The sequence below is a fragment of the Ischnura elegans genome, chromosome X (genome assembly GCF_921293095.1).
Source record: "Ischnura elegans chromosome X, ioIscEleg1.1, whole genome shotgun sequence".
Classification (NCBI taxonomy): Eukaryota; Metazoa; Arthropoda; class Insecta; order Odonata; family Coenagrionidae; genus Ischnura; species Ischnura elegans.
In genome coordinates this window covers 76,421,299-76,436,988 of record NC_060259.1, presented here as the reverse complement: position 1 = coordinate 76,436,988, position 15,690 = coordinate 76,421,299, and the positions used below count along the sequence as shown (strand labels likewise).

At 38.3% G+C, this 15,690-nt stretch overlaps 1 protein-coding gene across 2 annotated transcripts in view; it reads left to right on the top strand.

The window, feature by feature from the left end:
• The window catches only part of LOC124171600 (DNA repair protein REV1), a 29,562-nt gene extending 18,932 nt beyond the window's left edge, over nt 1-10,630 (top strand). For both annotated transcript variants that reach the window (XM_046550779.1, XM_046550778.1), the window contains exons 11-14: nt 1,127-1,289; nt 1,462-1,543; nt 5,397-5,610; nt 10,447-10,630. In XM_046550779.1, coding sequence (XP_046406735.1) covers nt 1,127-1,289; nt 1,462-1,543; nt 5,397-5,610; nt 10,447-10,579 — 592 coding nt within the window. In that variant the 3' untranslated portion in view covers nt 10,580-10,630. The remainder of the gene's footprint in view (nt 1-1,126; nt 1,290-1,461; nt 1,544-5,396; nt 5,611-10,446) is intronic.
• The last annotated feature ends 5,060 nt before the right edge of the window (nt 10,631-15,690 follow it).

Below are 15,690 nucleotides of genomic sequence, written 5' to 3'. Positions count from 1 at the left end.
AGCTGTTTGCACAAGAAGCTTCGCTGTGTAACTAGTCAGATGAATCTGTGCATGCACTCATACCTTTTAGCCATTTTGGGTGTGGTGTAGGTAAGAGATATGAATTGGTAGTGTTGAGCCAGGGGAAATACTCTGTTTAGATTATATTTTTTGTTATATTTCAAGTTACAGCTTAAGGGTTATCTATTACAATGAAGATTTTAACGTCCCATCTATAGGGCATACTTCCATACTTAAGAGTTTGGGATTGGAGGGTGCTCAGCATAGCTTAACGAATTCCTCAGAATATAGCCATAAAGCTTTTTGTATACATATCTACTACTTATACATATATGTAGATGATAATTTGAAACTACTTACCGCCAATGCTGAAGTGCATATGCATCAAACTTGGCATAGTGAGGATGTACTGCCACTCAGCTGAAATGTACACCCAGAGCCCCTTTTGAAATCTATTAGTTTGGTGCTATTGTTTTGTGAAAACCTGTGAAGTAGAATTTAAGGGAATCAATTCCAAAGGAAGAATTCCAATGCAGCCATGATACCATCTAATGCACCTCCACTTCACGGAACTGGGGCCATCGTGAGACACACTCAAGTAGAGGAACACCCACTAATTATTGGTCGCGTAATTGAAAAAGGAGAAATTGGTTTGAAAAGGAGATGGTTTGCCTTCGTAGGCAGATCTAGGGTGGGGGGGGGGGGGGCATGGGGGCACATGCCCGCCCCAGACCCTTAGAAAATATGCAAGATTTTTAATATGGTCCCATTATCATTGTGTTTGTTTTGTATTACGAGGTATCCTTGTGCCCACCCAGAACAAAGTCCTGGATACGGCCTTACTTGTGCCCCTCCCCCCCCAGAAAGAAATCCTGGATCTGCCCCTGTTTGCCTTGTTTGAATTTTTCTCTTCAGCCAAATAAAACCTACTGTAAAGGAAATATATTTTAATGCTGAGCGATACTGGCAGCACAAATTTTGTTGGTATACTTTTTTCCCCGTAATACATGTATGCTCAAGGCTTGTGGGGTTTCGAATACACTAGTATTTGAATTAATAACCTAAATTTTGGATGTGTAGGTTTTTTATATATGTAATGTTTATGTGAAATTCATTTCAATTTCAGGACAGCTATTGATTTACTTCGAAAAGGTAATATATTAGTGAGTGATCTTCGAGGGTTGGGAGTGATGGTGACCAAATTGGAAGCACCCAACCAAAAGCAGAAGACAGAGTCAATAGCTGAATTTTTTGGCCGCATGAAAGGGAAATGTTTGCCTTCTCCTAAGGTGCGTTCTCCATTTTTGTCCATTTGTCGGGTGGATCAGGCAAAGTCAGAGAATTGGTTTTATACCCACAACAGATTTTACCTGTTCCTTTCACTACTTCTTGTTGAGTCAGACTAACTTAATTCGTACTCATTGTGAGTGAAATCATTGAATTTAACTTTGCTTCAATCAGGTGAAAGAGAAGCCCCCTGCCATACAACCAAGGCTGCCGGTGCGTGCCATGGTCCAGCCACATACCAAATGGGAAAGTCCAGGTAAAGGCTCCTACTTCATAGTGTGCATGGTCTTTCTCACATCTTCGTATGTGACCAATGAAACGCCTACACCAAGTATGTGGATTTTATAATTCCACAATTTTTAGTTTAATGGGAAATGTACCGCGGGAGCTTGTTTTGGTGAGCATGGCATACAGTGGATGGAGGCCCAGGGTTGGCCCCTAGGGGATACTACCATGAAGGCCAGGAACCAAGTGTACCAGACTTATTCGCTCAGTCATCCTCGGAAGGGGTGACTTGACTCGCACCCTTTTGGAGTGAGGGCAGTGCCATTACTTGAGGGTCAGTAAACCGCAGACCCCATCAACCATTCCCTTGCCTTGTCATTCAGTGTTTAACGAAAGCCGGGAGCGTGTGAACGCGGCATTTTGGCATGCGCTTCCCTGCAAGTCATGCGGGAAATTAAGTGAATTCCATTAAAGGTGTCCTCGTCCTTTATTTATCGTAACCCAGGACACACGTCCCCACATGCACATCTTCTGGTTCGCCAGGGGCTGGATTGAACGAGCATTTTTGGTCCTTCGGGCCGGATTGCACGAACATTATGAATACACTAATGGTGGGTAACGAATCGCAATCAATGCCTTTTGTTTTCTTTGATGAAGGAATCTACCCTATTGAAAGTCAACCACAAATTAAAATGCAAAATGCTAAACATATATATCATGAATTTTCAAGTACGTATTAACAAGGTGTCTCTGACACACTGCCATCTTCAAGCCTGCTCCTTGGCATGACTGCCACAATGTTCTATTCAAATCCAGGCCATGATGCTCATATAATCGTATCATCACATGGAAATTAGTGTTGTTCTCCACCTCTAATTTCTTGGAGCAAAATTCTTGGTCTTGAATCACCAATTCATGCTGTATAAATGCATGAGTGCCTTTGCAGGAGCAAAATAAGTCGAGACGCATGGGTGATTTGGTCACCGAATGTTTGTAGCCTTCCCTGGTGTATTTTTCGTTAGATCGCAGTGTACAGTAGCTCTTTATTTCTAGTCTGACTGCATGGGGTGGAAAACGGAGAAGCTCCTAGCCAATTAGATTACAGCCAAAAGGGAGGGTGTGGGTAAAGGATGTGGGCCATGTTTGCTTGGGGTGGACCAGTCGAAAAACAGACGATTGGAAAAAAAATCTAAGCAACATCAGTATGCACAGTTCCCACACAACCAATCTCTTCCGTTGATCAATTGTTTTTCCTCCTTCTATCTGTTCCTCTCCCATGTGCATTCAGCTTATGTCATTAATAAAACTAAGTGCAACCGCAGAAGCATCCTATGCAGGGTGTCCCATTTATCTTGACCACCTGAAATAACTTTTTGTCCAGATGCAAATTCAAAATTGTGTCAAGCAAATGTTCATTAGCCGTCAGGGGGACATTAATCAGCATGATTGCCTTCCTTGTAGCTTTGTTATTTACAAAGATATGAACAGCGGTATGTCTTTTTTAAATGGCACTCTATATTTTTTATTCGGCAATTCATTTCCTCTCCCAAAGACTTATTCAAAAATGTAGAACAGTGGACCATTCACATAAACTCAGTGTTATGAAAAATGACTGACTCTCTAGCGCTTAGTGCAGGTACGTGGGTATTGGAACTACTCCACTTGCTGACGTTGACGGTGAACAAATGAAAACATAGTAAAATGCACACCAGTCATTAGAAACTCATCCACTTACTGTGGACGAGTTTCTTATGTTTACATAACGTTGTGTCTGTGCCAGATTATTTTTGTCATTCTCAACCGTGAAGAGCAAAAAAGAAAAATTGAGCAACTTTGACTGATAACAATGAGCTTGTGCAATTTTGCCCTACAAAAGTATCTTTGGCTTTAAGTGCTTGTATCCAGGAACTGTTTATGTGGCTACATTTCTTTTATGGCAGGATTGCACATAACTTTCCTTCATGAGAGCTCTACGTTTATTGTTTCCGAGTGTCACAGATGGCACAATTGGTTCACCATGCTCATGGAACCATGTCCTACTGTGGCTGCCTCTCATGCAACTTTTTTCGATGTGACTGTTTGTCTAGAATATGGTTTTTGCTGTCGTGCAGTGAGTAGGTGCATCATACCAATCCCGGATGATCCCAGGTCCGTTATCAAATTGTTGCACATCTTAGCCGTGGATGTGATTTTTTTAAACAAGCATCAATAATAGGGTAGTTTCCTTCAGCAAGGAAAACGAAAGGCATTGATTGCAATTCGTTACCCACCATTAGTGTATTCATAATCTACAAATTATTTTGTTTTAGAAATCCCAGTTAAGACAAATGTTAATGTTCAATTTTAACCTCATTTGAAAAGGGCCAGATTGGCACCCATGCGATGGCACTCCACGTGACGTCACAGGGACCTATTTTCTATACGAGTAGATAGGAGTTTTACACCGTCTGAGTTTACCAATGCATGCACGAGGCACAGAGTTCAGGGAAACATCTCTTAATAACCACCCATTAAAATTGCCTAAGTTCGGAAAGTTTCCTTCGTTTGATAGGGTAATAATAATCCTTATTTAAGCCAAGCGCTACCTGCTAGCATGGTACTCGGCTACCTGCTAGCAGCCTGCATCGTATCAGCGCTCAAAGCCTCGCCCCAAGGTCACCTCACAATGCGGCAGTGGGAACCAAAAATACGTTACACGGGCTTTTCCCATCATTCAAACTTAGCTGTCGCGTTTTTGCACTTTTGAAAATTTTCACTTTTCGTTTAATCGCGAAAAATAGATATCATCATTTAAAAATCTAAGAGCATGAAATGCGTACTCCAGGAGTAATAATCTTTCGATTTAGGCAATTAAAAATTGATAGAAAACCACCCTATTGTTGTACGATATTTCCATTGAAAAATTCTATACATTTATGCAATTAAAGGCAGACGCTGATCTTATTCCTCTGTGAAATGGCACTGATACAAAAGAAAAGTGGTTAGCAAAGGTTAATATGGACATAGAAGCTACTCTCCAAATCAAGCTTCCACTGTAATGAGTAAATGTTTTACGTGTAGAGTGTTCTGTAGTATTTTTTTCACTGAAAATTTATTTGATTTGCCATTATTTATTTTTTTCTATCTGAAAAATGATTTTGGCGTGTACCTTTCCTGAAGTAATCAATGTCGCAATCCATAATGACTCTTGATACATTCCTTAAATAGTTGAGTAGTTCCACTAGGGTACCGCTGCAGTGGTCTAAAACTCCCAAGGGAGTAACGTAACACCCCTCAATGCATTACTTCAACTACAATCCACTGCATTATTTATCAGTGTGTTTTTCAATTCCATGGTAGGAGCATGAGTGACACTTTGAACTCTAAAGATTCTATACAGTAAGTTCTTGGCATACAAACAAGATGCATTCCGAGAACATCATCGTAAGTTGAATTTGTTCGTAAGTGGAAAAACCTAAGCTAGTCATCACAGAGTGTAGTTATCCTGTAGTATGCATCACTGTAATACAATTTTTCGTTAACTCTCAGTAGTCACAAACTGATCAAGCTGCTTTTGCTATGTAGCTAGAGCTTAAAAAATTTTTGCTGTCCACAGGAAGAAAAAATGGGCAAAACACTAAACGATTTCTGTCCTCATAATCTTTTTTTTCTGGATGCAGCCTTGTGTGGAATATTTTCTGTTCTGAAAGATAAAGGATGTTGGAAGTTATGTTACATAACATCCATATCCAAAACCTTGGGTTTTAGAAACCTTACTTTTTGCTTGCATACTATGTATATGTTTTAATTGTACCTTACATGATGAAATAAATAAGCACTTATTTTATACAAAAATGGAACAGGGAACACGATGCTATTAATCACATTCATTCATTATTTTCCAGTTCGTGTCAGAATTAGCAAGGAGAGTCTAGTGCTCAATAATGCCGTTGAAGAAATGGACTTCTTGAAGCTGTTGAAAAATCATTTTGAATCATTTGCAAACACTGGGTTGGCTCCAGACAAGCAGTTAAAAAACACTTTGCTCTGCATTGTGTTGAGTGAAGTGTCCCAACTAAATATTGCCCCTGCTCTTCATGCTTTGAGAGAAATGAACAGGTAACTCTTTCCAATTTTTTATTTAGCGTGTATTTAAGGAAGACCTCTGCACTGCATTTGTAAATTTTTTACCTCTATTAACAGTACATTATTGTCAATTACATCATGTTTACATATTTGTTACTGTGAAGCTCACTAGTTTTGAAAAAATGAGTTTTTCTGAAGTTTACAGTATTACCACATAACATACAATCTTTATAGGGGTATGAGTTCATTCTACATTCATTGTTATTCAGACATTAATGCGTGGTAATATCTTAAGTCATCAGTTAACACATATTAGGTATTATTTTACCCAAGTTTTTTTCTTTTAACACTTTCAATGCTGACCATGTAAAACTCAAAATCGACCCCCGGTGCGGCTGTCGTTTTTTAATGCAAAACGCATGCATTGGTGCCAAAAGAGCTGGAAAAAATAATGAAAAAAATTTCTTGGCCCTAATTTGTTAGCTATGATTTTTTTTATTTATGACGTGATATCACGTCACCCGCACAGCGGGATATTAACGTAATGCGGGTTGCATACTGTCGGATTTTTCCCCGTGCCACCGTTTTCTTTCAATTTTTTTTCTGCGCTATGTATCCAAAAAAATACGAGGAAAATGAATTTGTAATGTTCTACTGGTATCGCCATTGGTATTTTGCCACTGCCATAGGGAAATTTTTGGCTTAGATGGATGTAATGCAAGTTATAAGTACAAGGAATCGCCGTGAACAGCTGTTTGATTGTGATGGTAATTCTGCGACAGATATTTCGGCGTATTCCTTATACTAGTAATCCTAAGTATCGGGGTAGGGTTCGATAATATTGAATAATTTCTACATTTTCTTCTGAAGCCACTATTCTCGTCACAAATTCCTTCACTCGTTTCATGTTTTCAGCTCCAATTCCTTTCTTCCCATACGACCACCCGTAAGCATCAGGTATTTAACAAAAATGGTTTTCACATACCATTATGTATTCCCTTTACTGCAGGTGCTTGAGATGGGTGGCACTCTGCTTTCGAGATTATTTTCCGACGGTGTATTAGGGTGTTTCTTGACGTGCACCACTCCTGCCGGCTGTTCTAAGGTTGGAGGGGGTACGTAGATGAAGCGAGGGGTGATAGTAAGATTTAGTCGGTCCACTTGTGAGAACTAGGAATAACCTTTTTGGAAGTGCCATCGGCACATCAAAAAGATGGGGAAGGTATGGGGAAAGATTTTGCTGATACGTGTCCTTTTAGGGGTATAGGCTCCGTTGCCGAAATAAAAATGGATGTGGAAACAAATAATCAACCCATAACTTCCTCATTACTATCTTTTGAACTCAAGCCAATAACATATTTTTCAATATGATGTTACCGAGTTAAAAATTAATGCATAAAAACTGGAACTAACAGTATTTGCAAGCAAACATCTTACAAGTAATCTTCATTTAGGCCACGTATCGCGGTTCTTACTACGAATATTCTGCGAAAATCTGAAAATGATGTAAATTTTTACCGCAATAATATTTTTTCATTTGGTGCATAATAATATCAATTCGAGTAAACCATTCAATAATACGTATTGCTAGGAATAGATTTGCAGCATCTATGCCCCTTATTACTTACCCGATTACCGAAAGCAACGATACGTTTTCTTTCTAATTACACGAGGGAAAGACTAATTCCATCGTGCTAGGAAATCTCTAGTAACTTCTTATTTATGTAAGAGCCCTAGACTATTGAAAAAAGGAGCACATAACATGAAAAAAAATATTTTATTTACCCAAAATAAATTCAATACAATCGAAATTATGACCATTTTTAAATTTTATATTACATACCACTACGTACAGTCATGTATGTTTTACCAATGTAGGAAATACCTCTCACAAATTTTATAACAATATGTTTAACCTATAATACTATTGCAATATATGATACAAAAATATATAATACTATTTATGCCTTCTTATGAAAGAAAGAAAAAAGCTCGGGATAGAGTAGAGGAGACCTAGCAGCCAATGTAGATATCTGCGGTCTCTTTCCTACGCCCAAGAGTGCTTGCACCGCAATAGTGCAATACTTGCACCATCGATTTTTCTGTCTGCCACCTTCCTCTTGGATGAGTTCAGGCAAGTGATATTGAGATATTGATGGTAAAAGTGGCTTGGGATAAGGAATGTGGGATGGAAGAATAAAGGATCTAATGACAGAAAGACGGAATTTATAAGGGTAATCTTTCCGGCGGGTTCACGATAAATGAAAAAGCGTGCATAGCTTTCGGGAAGGAATTATTAAGGAATCAATGGAGGAGTGAAATGAATCTAAAAGGGACGGATTTTTTAGAGGAAATACTCAGGCTCTGAATCGTTTGGGCCGGTATTCGCTGAAAAATGTAGGGCTTGAAGAATGCTAAAGAATCCATCACGACTCATGTATATCCGAAAGCAAAGCAGGTCAAACAAGATAGCAATGCTCCATAAGTCGGATATATTGGTTATAGGAATTGTGAAACCTTGTGAAATGTTATAAACCTTGTGAAATATTAGGCCTATAGAGGTAAAACTCTTCATAGGTCCAATTTTTCCAATTCCTAACCTATTCTTTCGAAGATTATGAGAAAGTATGTCTGTATACGAAAGAGGGTGTCTGGGAAAAGGAGACGCAAAAAACACTTGGGTCGTTGGAAGGGGGTGGAGTGGTGAGAGCTGGGTTTTCTATGAAAGTGATATTTTGAGGGGTCACTGAACTATGGGTCCACCGCAAAGGACGGACGGTATTGTTAGAGGGTTCAGGAAAGAATAGGACAAAGGGGATGGGCCAGTGATTGACATAAAGGGATCTGGCGTAGAAGGAGGCAACGGAGTACCTGACTGTGAGGGTTCAACCTCCTCCCCACCCTCCTCCTCTCTAATTTCTAGCTCGAAGTCTTCAGAGAATGCCTGATCCCGCTCTCATCCAGGAGCTCCCCCTTCTTCGTGTACATTCTTCTAGAGAAGGCAGAGAGCTAAGAAGGAAATGTTTGTGCCCTTGCGGAGGTTTCCTCCCTCGACGTCGATGGCTGCAGGTCCTGATGGAAGGTCGAAGACTGCTGATCATCTACAAAAGCTGATGAATAGAGAATTTCACCTCTTTCAGGCGGCATCGACTACCGGCCAGCATGAAAAATTTTCCGTTTTACTACTCGCTTCCGTACCATCTGCAATAAATACATTGTATTTTTTTTTTAATTCCGATAAATAACAGGATCCAAGTAAACACTCTCGGTGAAATAGGTCAAAGCTGAAATGCTACAAACAGCTTTACTACTGTAAAACTATGTTTAGGAACTAAATATTCACAATGGCGAGACAAATAATTGAAAGCACCCATAAGCCATTGATTTCACGGTTATCGAGAAAATAAAAGCATTTTTATATAGTAACTTCTTAGCACTTTTTCGCCAATCCATGGGATAATGTGCAAACAGTTATTTGCAATTATAATAAGAATGTTTATAAGTGCATAATATACATATATCAACAATAAATATTATAAATAACTTACACTTTTTTCGTAAATAACTTCCTTCACTCTCGTAATATTGCCGCTTGTCGATCCCCTCCCTGCTTAGGAGTTGCACTGATAAACAAAGGAAGGGTGCAAAAGTTAGAGATATGTTACGTTGCATAAAAAAATGTAATGGCATTTTCAAATTTACATTAAAGTTTAACTAATCACAGTACTTCATGTATTAATTGAATAAAACTTATTAGCATCAGACAATAAAGGTTCGAAAAATGAAAGGCACGCAAGAAGAAAAAAAGGAAGGATGGAAAAAATCTATATTCTCGCTAAACATTATTAAAACAGAATAAAAAATTAGTAAACACATAAGTAAGTTCCAGTTAGTAAATACTTATGATTTGTAAAATAAAACTCAAATAAAATTTGTCATACTCACGTATTAATAAAAAGAAATAAAAATAATAGCATAAAATACAGGGGAGAAAATGAATGGAAATTGGCTTACCTTAAGATAAAAGAAAAAATTTCTCCCGATCCTCCCAGGAAAGGTTGCTTGAAACGGCGTCCACAAATGCGCTCCTAGATCCCTGCTGAGCAACTTAGGGGGGCAAAATGTCATAATAGAACTGAACCGAGCTCTTACGGAGGGCCGGAACCCTCGGGGTACGCATGACGTGATATCACGTCATCAGCACCAGGGGATAGCGCACCATGACGTGATATCACGTCATGCCGCACTCAAGGTGTTAATAGTCATATTTTACGTGTGTACCATCATTTAAAAATTTAAAATATTCAGTCGAGACAAAAAATACTATTTCCTCTGCAGGCCACAGTAAGACAACATGTGAAAGACCCAACTATGAATTTTTCCTTATATTTTCTTCTTTTATGCTTCATCCACAATTCACCTAGAACAGAATTTATTCCCTTTGGATTCAAGTTCGAAACACTTAGTTACAAACCTAAATCTTGCGAATAAAAACTGAGTTACGAATTACCTTCAGGTAATGATGATGAGAATTTATTCTTGAAATTCGATGAATGACCTCACATTGCTACTATTTTTCTGTTTTTCAGCTGAATTTCCAATGTTCTCTATCCAATGAAGAGGCGTGATACTTTCTCTTGACTAGCTCGTGAAAAGTGCTTGGTTGAATCTTGTCATTACCTTTGCTAAGAATATATCCAGTAAGCCACTGAATATGTACAAAAACAATGGCAGCATGTAACAAAATTTCTCCTATTTGTCTACTTTGCCCCTTTTTTAGGAATTTACTTACCGAAATGCCTCAATGAAAAAAATTCATTGTACGTGAATTAAATTTAAGTTACAATTTTGTAAATTTTTTGTTTGCAGGTGGTGTGAAGAAATTATAGACACCGAAAAAAAGCAACAGTGGACTTATCTGCTTCAAAGTATTTCCAAGAAGGTGTGCAAATCAGTGTCTAAAGTGATTGGTTATTCTGTGAGGAACTTTTCTGTTCGTTGAAGAAGTGAAATCTGGGGTGAGTTTAATCCTCTCTGTTCTGAATGTATGGCTGTAGTTAGCAAAAAAGTGTACATAATTATTTATTTTAGGTTAAGAGCAATAAAATATTTTGGTACAATAATTTTCTTTTACTCACTTTTAATATTTCTTAACCCGGCCGGACACCCAGCCCTATATTTCATTCAAGTTTCTTTGCAATACAGACTTTCCTCTACAGTAGCTGGATTGTGATATGATAATTGTGGTTTTTTGTTCAGGTGATACCAATAACCTTAGATATACCTTGTAAACCACCTTCATGGTAGCTGCAAATGGGGATAATGTTTGTGTCATTCAATTTCCTGCGACCAACTTTCTCCAAAGCTCATTGTTTTAGGCTGCAACTCAGTGACTTAGAATGTTTGGTTACAACGTAATGTTTATTCTCATATTTTACTTTGATCGGCTGGAAAATACTTCTCTTATCATTCGAATCACTTCATCCTATGACTTTACTGGTACAGGGTGTTCTGAACAGCCTAGTTGTCTATGCTCCATATACTCCTGAGCTTGGGCTATATTAGAGGTGAGTTTTTCTTTGTCTTATCCTACCAGTGAATAATATTGTGAATTTTTTTATGCATTCAAAGTTAAATTTTTAACCCTTTCGAGATTGTGGAGTTCTCTCCTTCGCATGACTGCTCGACTAAGCCCCAAGAGACCATTCTATCCCCTTTGTGCGTAGCGTTTTTGCAGGACTTTCGTTAAGAAGGGTCTTAAGGGGGTTCTATCCTAATTCAAAAATCCAAATTCAACCGTCGCCGGATTTTAGTTGCGAAGTCGGCCGCTACGGCCAGTGGAATGGGAAGCCTCCTTGGGTGGAGGGGAGTGGTCGCTGATGGAAGGAAAAAAAGAAAAGGAAAAGGGGTCGAGCTTAGCTTCGACCGAAAACAACACCCGACCCTGTATCAAATTTCACTGCGGAAGGGCGATGTTGAGAGTGGTCAGGATTCGGAGGTTGATTTTTGCTCTCTGGTGGCATTAGTCCCATCTCAGCCACTCGGTTGACGTTTCTTGGAAGAATCCAAATACGCACGCTCTCGACGAGGCTGGTAGGTACGGCCGGCTTCTATGAAGAAAGGCGATTACTTGCATTGTTCTCTCCTTATTCGACTCCCCCTCGAACGGGAGAGCTGGTCAACGTTCGCATCACAAAATTTTTAAGTGCTATTCAAAGTATCGTAAAAGTCAATTACGCTAACCGAAATGCGCGTACTTCGTGAAACTTTTTTTTAACGTCCAACTTTACATTTTTACGTTATTCCTCAGTATGAATGAAATAGTAATCACCCACGTCCATTTGAAAACGTGTATTCAATACTGTTACTTTATGAAACGTGTTCATTCAGCAATCATAGCGTTACAGGTAGAACACTAATGAATATGACGAGTAATGAATGAACGAAAACAGATTTTCAATCATTTTTAATATTTATTGATTTATATGGCAAGAACATCATAAATTGCATATTGCATCATACATCGCATACAGCTTTAATAAGGCCAATAACCCTGAACAGATCGCATCGGGTCAAATTGACTTTTTCCTTCGATGTTTTTTATTAAAATGATGCCGTTTGAATTGGAGTTTTTCCTGTAATTTTCTAATTTCTTGTAATTCTAACTCTAAGTAACGTTTAATATTCAAAGTGTTCCCTAGTTTTGCTGCAACCGATGTTTTGACCCGACGCGACCGTAAGTGGTGCAATTTATTCTCGCTTCCGTTCCATCGTGAAGACGATGAAAATTCATTTGCTCGCATTGGGATTGATTAAATCGCCGATGACCCATCTACCTGGAGTACACCCATGAGCAAAAACCGAGTGAAATGAATCATCAGCATTTCGCCAATTTTTGCGCAGAATTATTAGATATAATAGTGGAAATCACAAATCCCTACTTTAATTCAGTTTGTGGAAATTATGCAAGAGATCGTGGTACTAGGCAGGTGAGTGAAGATGATTAACTGGCTTTTATTAGTCTCCTTTTTCTCTCAGGTGCGAATAAAATTCTCAATGTTGATATTAGGGAGATTTGGAGCAAAGAAAGTCTATCAAATTTTTCTCTTACACTGAGCTATCGGATTTTTTTCTACGGTGCATTATTTTTTTGACCTAGATAGTCATAGACTAGACTAGAAAGTAAGAAAAGTGACTAGAAAGTCGCAATTACTGAGTTCATTAATAAAATATCCAACAAATTTGAATTTGCAAATACACAATCAGAATACATAACGATCCTTGAGCAACTTATATAATTTCGATGCCGATAACGCAGTATCTATCCAAAAGCCAAAGAAATATGGTATTGAAGTCATTACTGTGGTGGATGCTAGGAAATTTTACCTGAAAATTGAAATTTATATGTGCACATAGCCAGATGCCCTTTCAAAGAATCCAATTCACCTCATGAAAGTTTCAAACGCTTAGCTGAACACATTGAATGCAGAGGAAGAAACGTTACCATTGGCAATTAGTGTACCAGCAGTCTTAAACAGTAGAAATTTATTTTTTTAAATTGGCTACAGTAAGGACGATGAGTAATAACAAAGAAGACGTTCCTCCTGAATTTCTCCCACGAAAAAATCGAACCTTACATCATGGGCGAGGGGCAGAGAAGGGGCAGCTGCCCCCTCCAGAAGGAAAAATCTCAAAAGTATTTAAGCAAAATCAGTACTTAATTGAAACGAAAGTATTCAACAAATTTTCTGTAAATCCACGAAAAATGATATGCATTAGTAGGTATAAGATATGTAACTAAAATAAAGAGATTTTTTCTAGGAAACGATATCATAAACTAATAAAGCGCTGTTATTATTTTCTTAAAATATTTGTTTCATTCACCTTTTCTATGCTAAAATGTCGCAACTTGGTTTGCGCCCCCCTCTAGATCATGGATTGCCCTCTCCCCCCTAGTTATGACCCTGGGTACGCTCTTGTCTTACATCCTTGCCTTTTTGGCTTTACTCCCGACACTTCCGCGTTGTAATGTCTACGTTTCAATAAAATCCCTGTAGTACTTATTTCTGCCATTATCCATGAGGCAAGTATAATAAAGCCTCATAAATTACCGCCTCAAGTGGTAACAAAATGCTTATATATTAACATTATATCATTTTACAATACTATCAAGGGGGTGTGGATTCAAATAATCAGCTTCACTCAAATTATTACAGTATCGGCCGAAGAACGAAAATGTGTCCCTTTCCGTGGTATTGTCTCCCTTTTCTTACGCAAAGCGACTGATAACCTTCCTGTTTTGTTTGATTTCTCTGCGATTTCCCTCAACCTGTTGCAGTAGTTGCACAATAAATGATTTATGCACTCTAACTATTGGGCAGTTGATACCGTAGGGCAGTACTTCAATCAATTTCTTCCTAACGCTGCTGTCACCATCACCTACGAATGAAATGATAGTATTATAGTATTTTCTAGAACAATGACACTGAATTATTCCGTGCCTTATATTATCGTACCAATTATCCAATGATATTTTAATTCGCGCATTTTTATACCTGTTTTGAACTCTTTGACTAATTTGTCAGCTTCCATTGCTGCCGAGGATTTGCTGCAATTTTTGTACCTTAGCTCTTTCACCTCCAATTTTTTATCTCTACTTCTCGCACAAATACAGCAGTATCTGTTCCTCACTTCAATAAACAAGACCTTTTGAGTTCGAAAGCCGACAATACAGGCCTGTGAAATGAGAGAGAATTTTAATTGTAATTCTACCAAAATGTAGTTTAAAATAAAAAAAAATACATCCAATATCGTCCGACAGAATAATCCCTGTCTTACCCCAAAACCAGATTTTAATGCCAGTGTGTTGATAAAATTCACCCTCCTACGTTTGGGCTGTAGTACACGCTGTTGGACAAATATACTTCTGAATATTTCTGCTCTTCTAGGTACCAAGGGATTATAGGTATGAAATCATAATAATTTGTCAACAATCCTTAGATTGATTTGACGCAGCTCTCCATTCTTCTCTCCTATCCGCTAGCCTCCTCATAGCGACATATTTCTTCCCTTTTGCATCCTTTATAACCTGTCCAATGTATCTCATTCGGGACCGTCCCATTGCCTTTCTTCCCTTCCACCTGTCCTTCTACGATTGTTTTCATCAGGCCATCATGTCTCATAATGTGTTCAAGTAAGTTGTACCGTCTTTTGCTTAAGTTTTTAAGAAGACTTATGTTTTCTCCCACTTTCTTAGCACTCCTTCATTACTTACACGTTCGATCAATTTTAACTTCATCATCCTTCGGTAGAACCACATTTCGAATGCTTATACTCTTTGACTTCTCTGCTGAGCATATGATGAATTGTTTCCTTACTTCTATGCTTGTAATCTCAGATGTAAGAAGAGTCGTCTTTTAGTAGTAAACCCTCTTCGCCAGCGCTATCCTACTGATTATTTCTTTCTTGCTTCGTCCATCGTTGGTAATTCGGCTTCCCAGGTAAGAAAACGCTTTCACCTCTTCTAGCTTTTGATTTCCTAGCCTAATGTTTGTCCTAGCCTCCTCTCTTTTGCTGCATACTAATATCATAGTTTTCCTTTTGTTAATTTTCAAACGATATCTGGCAATATTCCTTTCTATATTTGTAAAATTCTTCTTAAAATTCTTCTGTCTCTGCTATGACTGCTATGCCGTCAGCGAATCATAGCATATGTACTGCTTTTTATCTGTTAATATTGACACACAAAGACTTCTCCTTCCAATCACCTTAAATTGTAAGGTTTTCTCCGCCTCTTACCTGTTTGATTACTGCTGTGATATCTTCGTAGACGCCTTTGACTTCTTCATCCTAGTAGTCCGTCATAGTTATGCAAACCTGTACCACTACGGTATCTACCGGCTTAGTCTCTAGCTTTACCATAATTATCCATTTATTTAGGGCGGAACCTTTTCCTCTGAATTTCGATCTTATGCCCCTTATCTTTTATATAATTAACGGAAGGAGGAAGATTTCTCGCAGTTTTTCAAAGTAAATTAGTAAAGGCATTGGAAATAATTTATTCCCTACGAAATTAAAGCGAACCAAATGTTGGCAAAGTCCAATCCATTAGTT